This window comes from Solanum pennellii, chromosome 9 (genome assembly GCF_001406875.1).
Source record: "Solanum pennellii chromosome 9, SPENNV200".
Classification (NCBI taxonomy): domain Eukaryota; kingdom Viridiplantae; phylum Streptophyta; class Magnoliopsida; order Solanales; family Solanaceae; genus Solanum; species Solanum pennellii.
Genome location: NC_028645.1, coordinates 70,761,697 through 70,773,270, shown reverse-complemented (window position 1 = coordinate 70,773,270; position 11,574 = coordinate 70,761,697). Strand labels below are relative to the sequence as shown.

General features: G+C 30.7%; 2 protein-coding genes across 2 annotated transcripts; both read right to left on the bottom strand.

Annotated features, from left to right (window-relative positions):
- Positions 1-1,220: 1,220 nt before the first annotated feature.
- LOC107029404 (glycine-rich protein 23-like) lies at positions 1,221-1,838 on the bottom strand. Its single transcript, XM_015230807.2, has one exon. It carries the CDS (start codon positions 1,768-1,770, stop codon positions 1,426-1,428), a length of 345 nt encoding a protein of 114 aa, XP_015086293.1. The 5' UTR covers positions 1,771-1,838; the 3' UTR covers positions 1,221-1,425.
- A 5,409-nt stretch (positions 1,839-7,247) lies between these two features.
- LOC107030348 (glycine-rich protein 5-like) lies at positions 7,248-7,873 on the bottom strand. The gene has a single exon (XM_015231655.2). It carries the CDS (start codon positions 7,773-7,775, stop codon positions 7,446-7,448), a length of 330 nt encoding a protein of 109 aa, XP_015087141.1. The 5' UTR covers positions 7,776-7,873; the 3' UTR covers positions 7,248-7,445.
- Positions 7,874-11,574: the final 3,701 nt, after the last annotated feature.

Here is an 11,574-nt window from a genome sequence, read left to right as displayed (position 1 = left end):
CCACCCCCCTACCAGCCCCCAACCCAACCCTAACCTAAAAGAAATTAAGTTTATTTTTTAAAAAGTATTTTCAACTTTAAAATTTCATTTTTTCACCCCTACCCTCGAAACCCCCCTTCTCCCACTCACCCCCTACCACCCCTATCCCAAAATAAATAATTTAAGTTTGTTTTTTAAAAATATTTTCAACTTTAAAAATAATTTTTTTTACCCCTACCCTTGCCTCCCCCCTCCCCCAACCGAAAAAAAAAATTTAAGTTTGTTTTTAAAAAATATTTTAAACATAAAATTTAATTTTTTTTCACCCCTACTCTCAAACCTTCCCCCTATCCCACCACCCCTCACCCCACCATGTAAAAAGATTTTAAGTTTGTTTTTTTAAAAAAAAATTTAACTTCAAAAATTATTTTCTACTCTAGTAAAAATAAAAGATATTTCTCAAAAATATTTTTCATTCAAAAACCAAATACTAAAATAATTTTTACTCACCAACCAAACATGAAAAAAAATCAAATATTTACTTATTTTCTAGGAAAACATTTTCAAACACACCCTTAGTTATAGCTATACCTGATAGAGTGTACTGTAAATATGATTTTTTTTTTTTTTTAATAATAGGGGGATGTTTAGTGTTTAATTCTAAAGTACATAGAAGGAATCCAAAATAGGGTCATATTACAGAAATATTTATTGTAATTAACCGTATTATAAAAGATACATGGTAATGAGACAAGGTGGATGTAGGGTATGGAAGTAGTTCTCCTTTTGTGATATATTTATTGTTAAAGGACGAATATAATGTTTAAGTGGTTGTTGAAATAATTGATATAGATTGGGATTAATTTGAGATGTTTGTCAAGAAAAATAAATAATATCCATTAATTAAGCAGAATGCCCTCTTTATAGTGAAAAATATAAAGTAGTAAATTTTTTTTGGAGAAATTCAACATTTCAATAATTCATTGTAATCGTAAAATTAAAATTCTTTTGCTCTACTTCTATAGTTGTTTCTTATGAGCGAAGAATCTATCATAAATATAATTTTTTTTAATTTTTACAAGATAGAAATAAAACTATATAAATATTATCCTATCTATCTTTTATTCGCAGAATTACGATGAGTTAGTTGTTTGTGGCTAGTTCAAGTTGCAAGCTTGCTAGTGTATATCTAACAAAATCGAACTTCACAACTAAAGCAAAAAAAATTAAAAGAAGCAAAGTGAGAGAAAAAAAAGCATTACAAGTGCAACAAATTACATTACATTAAACACGTGAAAAAACACATAACATTACACTATGAATGAAACCAAACATGCAACAAAAAGAAAAGAAAAAAAAATCACTCTTTTAATTTCTCACACTAGCCATAATACTAAAACCAAACAATATGCATGATACAAATTAAACTTCAACTAATATTAATCTTCATGGAAGTGGAAGACTTCCTGCACCACCACCAGCACCACCACCAACACCGCCACCAATGCCACCTAATCCTCCTAGACCACCTAGTCCACCACCCCCCACTCCTCCTCCAAATCCAGCTCCACCACCAATTCCAGCACCAAATCCACCAACATTCCCACCTACTCCGCTAACAACTCCACCAAAAGGCAATCCATTGCTTCCAATGCCACCAATACCTCCAGCGCCTACGAAAACATTCTTTTGGTCATAAAGACCATTGTCACTTGGCATGTCTCTTGCTGCTGTGGTATGAACTACTACCAAAGCAAGACAAAGAATAACTATGCACAACTTGTTTGCCATCACTTCCTATATTTTTTTTAATCCTATGCCTCTACACTTGATGAGTAGTGATGAAGTGGTGTTTCCATGAGTCTCTTTTTATAGGCAAAAAATGGGTTGGTGGAGGAATGAATACATACATTTAATGGAATTCAATGCCTCTATCTGTATACATCTTTGCTTGTAGCCACTATTTACTGGAGTTGGAGAAAACCTTTGCTTTGTTTCACAATGAAAAAAATATTTCTCAATTTTTTTTTTATAAAAATAACTATTTTCTAACTTATTTTGAGTTTTAATAGGTAAAAAGAGAATATTATTATCTTAGATAAGTTGGGGGTGATAGTAAAGGAAGTTGACACTTATGGAAAAGACATTTTTGAGATTTTCAAATTAACTAAAGAAATGTTTTTCAAATTTTTCTTCCGTTCTAAACGCTCTCTTTATCTATATTGTTTGTCTTTTAAATTTTTGGACATCCTTAATCTTCAGGGTTGTTTGGTAGAGTTTATTAGCAAAAATAATGTACGTATTAGCTTTGTGTATTAGTTATTTATTGTTTGGTACATTTTTTCTTGTTATGTATAATTAATATACACTCTATTGTGTATTAAAAATGTATTACTAATACCATTGATTTCTAGGTATTAGTAATGCAAAGGAATTTAATACATGCATTAAAATGGTTAAAAACACAATTACTCCTCAAAAGCATTTTTACTTTTTTTTTCACCACAATTGTGGTGGATATTTTTATAAATAAATATTTTTATTCAATGCCTACTATTTTATTGAGGAACTTTCATATATAGTCACTAAAAAATAGTCTAATTATTCTTTTTGATAATTACAATATGTTGATATATGTAAGAGGGAGGAGAGAGATGAGCAAAATTAGAGGCAAAGAGTGGGAGAGAGGTGATTCGTATATGTATATCAGTTAGATAATTGTATATGTATATCAGTTAGATAATTGTATATTCATATGTGTTTGTATACTCTGACGAATTATACATATACAAACGTAGTTAATTATACAAACTCAAAGTCAATCCACATAATTAATGTATAATGTTACTCGTGAATGATAATTATAGCAAACTATAACTAAAATGAGTAATTAACTATCATAGTTTGCTTAACGGCGTAATTTTCCCATCAGAAAATAGTGATGGGGTAATTTTTTAATATCTTATTGTTATCATATTTGGAATAACTTTCCCACAATTTAATTATATCATAGTAATAAAATAAGTTATTTTATATATATGATAAATTGATAAGTAATCTCAAGATAGCTAAACCAACGATCGTTTTAATTATAATTAAGAGTATTTATCTAGATTACTCTTTTCTCTTAAAAGTTTCACTAGCTTCAGAGTATATTTTTTTTAAAAAAAAAGTATTTGAAACAAATACTTATTTTAGGGTGGGGAGGGTCTATTTGTTTTCTTTCTTTTGAGTATTAAATTTTGAATTTTGTTTTTAGTCATGTTTCAGAAAGGTGTATAGGTCAAAAGAAAGTGTTGTGTTAAATAGATGGTCAAGTCAATTAGTTAGAGTAGTTATTACTGAGCAACCGGCCTATCGACCCTCTCTGGAACCTACTTACATTAATTTATTTTTATTTTACATGTGTGACAAATATGCCAAAACATAGTACTTGAATAAGAAAATAATTATAAAAATTTTACACGAATTTCATAATGTCAAGAGTTAATTACTTCATATTCATATTTCTTTTCAAAATTTTAACAATCTTTTAAATTTGATAAAATTCAGATACATTTCAAAATATCCTGATACATAGTATCTCAATATATTGCTCCGACTAATACATCACATTAAGTGATATACCAAGAATAAAAAAGTAAGAATTTTCTTATTTTTTTTCAAAAGGTAGAAAATTTGAAAAATATAATGAAATAAATTGTATATTTAAGTCAATTCTTGAACGATCGATGTATTTCAAATATTTAACGTGGGAATCACCGCGTCATCTTACACCACTTGTTTTTTTTCCTTCTAATTTTCTGGTTTTTTATCAAATTTCTTTAAAGATGTTCTTCAACTTCCCTTTCCAATTTTTCAATTCCTTCAAATTCGATATTTTCATCCATCATTTATTTTTTCCAAATAAAATAAATAAAATATTAAATAAATAATGGTAAAATCAATTATTAATCACAAAAATTAGTTTAGGTTTAGCAAACATAAAAATTATATTTGTATTTTGTAGCTATAGATCGTATAATTATATTCCATAATAAACTTTATGTTTGCAATGACTATTAATATGTATATTTCAGTATGCATATACAAAAGAAACAATTGTATAATATATTCCGATATGCGTATACAAAAGAATCAATAATATAATTTGTGTTTGTGTAAAGCAAGAAAGAGAGAAAGACAAAAGAAAACGGGGCAGGGAAGATCTGTATTTGTATAATTATAAGTGCATAGGATAAAAATATGTGTTTGAATTTGCATTTGTATTTGTATTTGTATATACAATTTCTCCCGCTTTATACAAACACAAACGTAATTTATACATTTATGTTTGTATAAAGTGAGAGAGGCGAGAGGGTGGCGAGCGAGACCTAGGAGAGTGGCAAGCGAGATTTTCTGAGGAGAGAGAAAAACGATCAGATATGTATATATATAGTTTTCTTTCGCTTTATATAAATACAAATACATTTTATACATTTGTTTGTATAAAGAGAGAGAGGCGAGGGAGAGATAGCGAAACAAGAAAACAAGAGTGATGAGCGAGAAATTCAAGGAGAGAGGATCCTTCGGGCCGGGGTGGCCTAATGGTTTGAGCTTGGGACTTCCATGTTGGCGGTCTCAAGTTCGAAACTCCTTGCTAGCGAAAGCAAGGGGTTTGCCTCATGGGTCGAGCTCGTCGCCTGGTGCGGATTACCTCTCCTGTGTGGTTTACGAGCTATTAAATAGGAACGGAGGTTTCAGCCTATGCGCACCTCAAGTGTAGTGGCTTCGGATTTTCCTTCTTATCATAATAAAAAAATTCAGAAAGAGACAAATCACAACAATTTTCTAGATGTTTTGATTAATCAAATTATGATTATATCATTTAATTCTAATTAATAATTTGTTATTTTATATAATTTTCCCTTTGCTTCACCCGCGGATCCACAAAAGGATTCACCATTCTCATGTCTCCGACGTCAAAATGACATTTTTTTTTCACATCCAACAACTCAAAAGGGGTTAAAAATTAAACAACTTGTATCAAAAGAGGTTATAAAATTGTTTCTTATGAACTTCAATTTTTTCTAACAAACGTCTCATCAAGTCAAATTCTTATGTTTCAATATATCAAATAAAACATTATCTAAGAAACAATTTTAAAATAACTAATATAAATGTGAAGTAACTAATGTGAACATTACTAAAACACTATAGAAACGACCCCTTAATTCATTTACTGCCCTAAATTTGTGAAACTAACAGCATAAAACGATTTAAAAGGCATTTAAACATTTGAAATTTATGATTGGGTAGTGGGAAACAGTTGAACTCCGATGACATTTTCTTCTTCTGCAGATATCAAAGAAATAAAAATGACAGCTAATGTAAGACCTTCAAAGGCCAGTAGTAAATGCTTTTGTCAGTAAGTTGCTGGCTATTAATTAAGATATTGCATCCACTTAATTCCTCCCTTCTTGTGCACCATGAATCCTTTGCTAATTACAACTCTTCCTATTTATCATGCCCCAATTACACTTCGATAGGTGAATCTAAATATCGAAAAATTTGAATCTAAATATCAAAAAATTTGATTGAATCAAATTATTTTGAAGTTTTAATTTTTTAGTATGATATTAATATTTTTTAAAAAATATTTCAATTCTTCAGTAATGTTCAGATAGTTGACTTTGAATATTACTTTCCAAGAGGAGCTGGTCGAACATATTTTTGTCTACATCGTGTAAATTAAAGGAATCTATTTTCATCCTTTTTCCCCTAAGCTATACGTTGGTGACGCATGTTCTTGAGAAAGACAAATATATTTTTTTAAGTACAATAACTATTCTATGGTGAGACACACCATTATCACTTAACATGATTTTGTTTTCATTTTATTTTAGTTCGCTCTGAAAAATCGTTGTCAAAACACCAAATCAAACAAAATCAAACCAATGTTAAATGATAAAATCAAACCGAATCGAATTAATTTTATTTAATATTTGATACACATTTTTACATAGTCAAAAATTAAAAAATTAAACCAAAATTTAATAAAAAGCGAACTCAAAAACAAAATATCTTCCCCTAATTCAAACTGAACGTTTAAGTGGGTACCTACCAAAACCAAAACTCCTCTGAGCTTAATTTTTCTTCATAAATATAACAGCAATGAGCCAAAATTTTAGCCAAACATATTCAAATATACATATGAATTTAACTAGATTTTAATAATTTTTTTAAATAATAATAGAATTTCAATACAAGTAGACATTGAATAGGATAATTTAAAAAAAATACTTGTATGTAAATACGAATTTATGTATACTGTTGCTAGTATTGAATATTCTACTGTTGGTTTGGGTCGAATATAGGGCTACGTAGCTATGTGGCTAATTTAAGGTGACCTATTATATGATTCAGTTAATGTTTCAATTGATGGATATATAAGACACCAACCACCTCATTGATATTATTACGCTTGGTTTGGTTGTCGTAGAAAAATTCTTCATAAAAAATCGTTAATATGAACTAGATTCTTTGAATCGATCCGGTCCAATTCATGATTTAGTGAGGCTGGATTATGATTTTGGTGTTCATCTAAAAATAAATATGACTAATTTTGAATTTCTTAATTAAATAATATATTTTATTTGATTAATTACCCTTTTTTATATGATTTTATATTTATTATCATTTATGACATACCTTCATATATATATATATATATATGAAACCACTACTAATTAACTTCTTAATATCATTAGATTGTATATTTAAATACACTAATGATATAATACATTTATATTTAAAATAATTATGTATTCAACACGTGCATTGAAACATATCTATAATAATATGTACTCTCCCATTTTAAAAAAAATAATCTAATTTTCCTTGGAACAGACTTTAAGACAAGAAACAGAACTTATTAATCTTATGATTTTAAATTAATGTTATGTCAAATGTATCAAATGTTCTTTAATTTTGTGATTTTAAATATATCATGTGAAAATTAAAATTAAAGTGTTACTAAAAAGAAAATGTATCATTTTTTTGAAACAAACTAAAAAGAAAAATAGACCACGAAAATTCAAATGTATTGAAATTGCTATTTTTTCTCTCTTATTAAGAATGTTAAAATATATTATTATATTAAAATTATTTTAGTAATTATGTCGAGGAACCAATGCCACTGACTATTTTTAGACTACCCGATTTCTTTCATACATTAGTAATATTAATACTATGTTTGTGGTGTCAGCTTCACCAAACCATAAGAAAAATTTTTTCACAAAGATTACATTTCATTGAACATGGGAAAAATCATGTAACATTACAATATGGATAAAACCAAACATCAACAACGAAAAATAAGAAGAAAAAAATCACTCTTTTCTCACACTAGTTAGTTAGCAAACTTAACCATGATCAAACATGCATGAAACAAACTTAACTAATAAATATAAGAATAAAACATGTCTTCATGGAAGTGGAAGACTTCCTGCAGCACCACCACCGCCAACACCGCCACCAATACCACCTAGTCCTCCTAGTCCACCACCCCCCATTCCTCCACCAAATCCAGCTCCACCACCAATTCCACCACCAAATCCACCAACATTCCCACCTACTCCGCTAACAACTCCACCAAAAGGCAAGCCATTGCTGCCAATGCCACCGATACCACCAGCGCCAACGAAAACATTCTTTTGGTCATAAAGACCATTGTCACTTGGCATGTCTCTTGCTGCTGTGGCATGAACCACTACTAAAGCAAGACAAAGAATAACTATGCACAACCTGTTTGCCATCACTTCCTATATATATTGCCTAAATAACATTACTTTTCTTTATCCTATATATGCCTTTACACTTGATGAGTAGTGATGAAATATTGGTGTTTCCTTGAGTCTCTTTTTATAGGCAGAAAATGAGTTGGTGGAGAATTAATACAAACATTTAAATATTTGAAAACAGTTGTTCATCAGAGATCATATAGTAGAAATAAAACTGATAGCTAATGCTCTCTTGAGTGATCAGGAAGCACTACGATGAATTAGAGGTAATAAATTAAGACATTAATAAGGAGTGCTAAATTAGTCTTTAATTATCAGCATTACTTAAGTGTTATTAGCATTAATGTCGCTAAGCTCTTTAGGGACACCTATAAAAAGTGTTTATTGTTACTAAAAATACATATTGAGCAGTAATTAAGCAATTGCTGTAAATTAATTACCGCTAATAATCTTTTTTGATACAGTGAAGACCCCTTCGAAGCGTAGTAGTAAATGCTTTTTCCAGTAAGCTGTTGGCTTTTGTTAAGATATCGCATCCACTTAAAGCAAAAAATAACTTAAAAATAAGTTTGATAAACTTTTAATTAAAATTCAAAAAGACTCTTAATCCCTCCCTTCTTATGCAACATGAATTCTATGATAATTATAACTCTTTCTATCATGCTCCAACTACACAAACCTAACGAATTAAAACTGAGCGTTTAATTATATGGCGGGTACCTACCAAAAGCAAGACTCTTCCAAGGTTAATTTATTTTTTTCATAAATCTAACAACCTAACATATTCATACTATGTATGGAGCTAGAATTTTAACAAAACATATTCATATCCATGTATATATGGATTTAGCTGAATATCAATACGAATATGAAACGCTAAGAAGGATATCAAAAATAAAAATAAAAATAAAAATAAAGTAATAAATAAAAAAAAAAAAGTTAAAAAGGATAAATATATCATAAACTATCATAAATGAGATCTAAATATCCTCCGTCATACTTTGAGCATACTAATGTCCCTGTCGTTTAAATTTTGAAGTATATATAGCCTTTGAACTAACGAAAGAACACATGTCACAATGATAAAAACCTACCCAAAATTTATTTGAGTTTACCCATCATAAAAAGACCCACCCAACAAATTCAAAAACCCACCCAAATAACTTAGAAACCCACACTCAAATTCCCAAAAATCTTCACTTTCATTAGCCATTTAATTCCCTAAATTAATCCTTATATCAAATTTCATGAGACATTTTAGTTTGAACGGAATCGCACGAAAAGGTCAAAAACAAATTTTGACGTCTGCAACAGCAAAAGAGAAGAAACCCATCGGGTATTGTACGTAGGAAAACTCATTTCTTTGATTCGAAATGATTTGTTATTGTTGATGAGTGAAAAGACTGAGGTATCTTGCTTGAACTGTTATGTAAATAGACCTAGGTAAAGATTAAACTGTTCAAGTTGACTGTCTGACAAAGCTTAAATCTTCTCATCAATCTAGACTTTTCAATTAAAATCATTTTTATTTTTGAAATGGGCATATGAAGATTTTGGCTTATAATTTCGGTTGGATCTTAGTTATTTGTGCCGAGTTTTGAATTTGTTGGGTGGCTCTTTAATTGTGGGTAAAAATTCAATAAGTTTTGGGTAGCTCTTTAAGATTGAGACATGCGTCTCTCCGTTAATATAAATGGTATATACACTTCAAAAAATTAGAAGACAAGGATATTAGTGTCCTTAAAATATAACAGAAGGTAGTTAAATAATATTTATGATAATTCAAAATATATTTTTTTTTCCGAAAAAATAATGATTAAAGATAAATTTAATATATACTGTTGCAAGTATCTTATATTCCACTGCTGCAAGTTAGTTTGGGTCGAATATGGGGTCACACCTATGTTTTGTTGGGCTATTGCCCATGTTCCAGCCAAAGGCCCATGGCCTAATCCTACTTGGAAAAGGATTGGAATTATTCTCCTTAATTGGTTTCCAATTCTATTAGGAAAAGGATTGGAATAGTAATCCTATTTGTAGTTGGTTTTGGCTTTATAAGGAAAAGCACAACTCTATAAATAGAGGATGGTTTTGAGAGAATAATTAATTGCTCATTGGTATTGTCTTTGAAAGACATTAAAACATAAGAGAGGTTTTTGAGAGAGCTTTCAACAAGAGAAAAAGAGAGAAAGAAAAGGATTCTTTTGCTGCAGTCTTTTCTCCGACCAGCAACGTTCAGATCGTGTTTCCCGATTAACTAACCGTTGGATCGGGCTGAAATTTGGACTGAGTGTTCCTAACATCTTGGTGGCTGATTTGAACGGTGGAGATCGGATTCGGAGGTCAGAAAGATCCTGTTTTAGGTCCCGAACAGAAGCTGGGTTTGGGTGGTGTTTCTTTCTATTTATCTTTTGTTGGTGTAGCTATTGTTTGTTCTCTTTTGGCACTTGTTGTGTAGCCATTAGAAGAATATTTGTAACCCTCTTATTGTTATAGTGAAGCAATTCGGATCTTGTCGATCCCGTGGTGTTTACCTTCGGTTTGAAGGGTTTTTCCACGTTAAACTTGGTGTTCTTTATTGTTAGATTTTCAGTTTCATCTTTTCGTCACAACAACTGGTATCAGAGCTAAGGTTATCTATATGGAGGGGAATATGAGCAAGATGGTATGTCTAAACGGAAGAAACTACAACATATGGAAAAGCAAGATGAAAGATCTATTGTTCGTGAAGAAGATGCATCTTCCGATTTTCTCTGCTCATAAACCCGAGAATGTGACCGATGAAAATTGGGAATTTGAGCACCAACAAGTATGTGGATATATAAGACAATGGGTTGAAGATAATGTTCGCAACCATATTGTGAATGAGACACATGCTAGAACATTGTGGGAAAAGTTGGAGACGCTTTACGCTTCAAAAACTGGCAATAACAAGTTATTCTTGTTAAAGCAATTGATGACCTTTAAATACAAGGAGGGTAGTCCTATTCTTGATCATATAAATGATTTTCAGGGTATTCTTGATCAGCTATCAGGAATGGGTGTGAATTTTGATGATGAAATACAAGGACTTTGGCTTCTTAATACTCTACCGGATTCTTGGGAAACTCTTCGTGTTTCTTTAACAAATTCTGCCACTGGTGGAAAGGTGACTATGGAATATGCAAAGAGTGGTGTGTTGAATGAAGAGGTTAGAAGAAAATCTCAAGACATATCTTCACATTCAGATGTTCTATATACAGAAGATCGGGGGAGACATAAGACAAGAGATCCGAGGAGTAGAGGTAAAAGCAGAAGCAAGTCAAAATTCAAGAATCCAAATATTATATGTTATCATTGTGGAAAGAAAGGACATATTAAAAGATTTTGTAAACAATTGAAGCAAGATCTTAAAGAAGGGAAGAAGGAAGAAAACAACGAAAATAATGTTGTTGCTGTTGTCCATGATGACCTTCTCTTCGCTTGTGATAAAGACGTCATCAATTTTGTATCTCAAGACACAAGTTGGATAGTAGATTCTGGAGCTACATCACATGTCACACCAAGAAAAGACTTCTTTTCATCTTATACTTCTGTTAACTCTGAGGTGTTAAATATGGGTAATACTGGTGAGGTTAAGGTGTTTGGTGTTGGCACTGTTTGTTTGAAAACCAATACTGGTTCAACGTTGGTCCTTCAGAATGTCAAGCATGCTCCAGACATTCCAATAAATTTGATCTCTGTAGGACAACTAGATGATGATGGCTATCATAATGACTTGTGCAATGGTCAATGGAAGCTCACCAAAGGCTCACTGATTTTAGCTCGAGGAAGA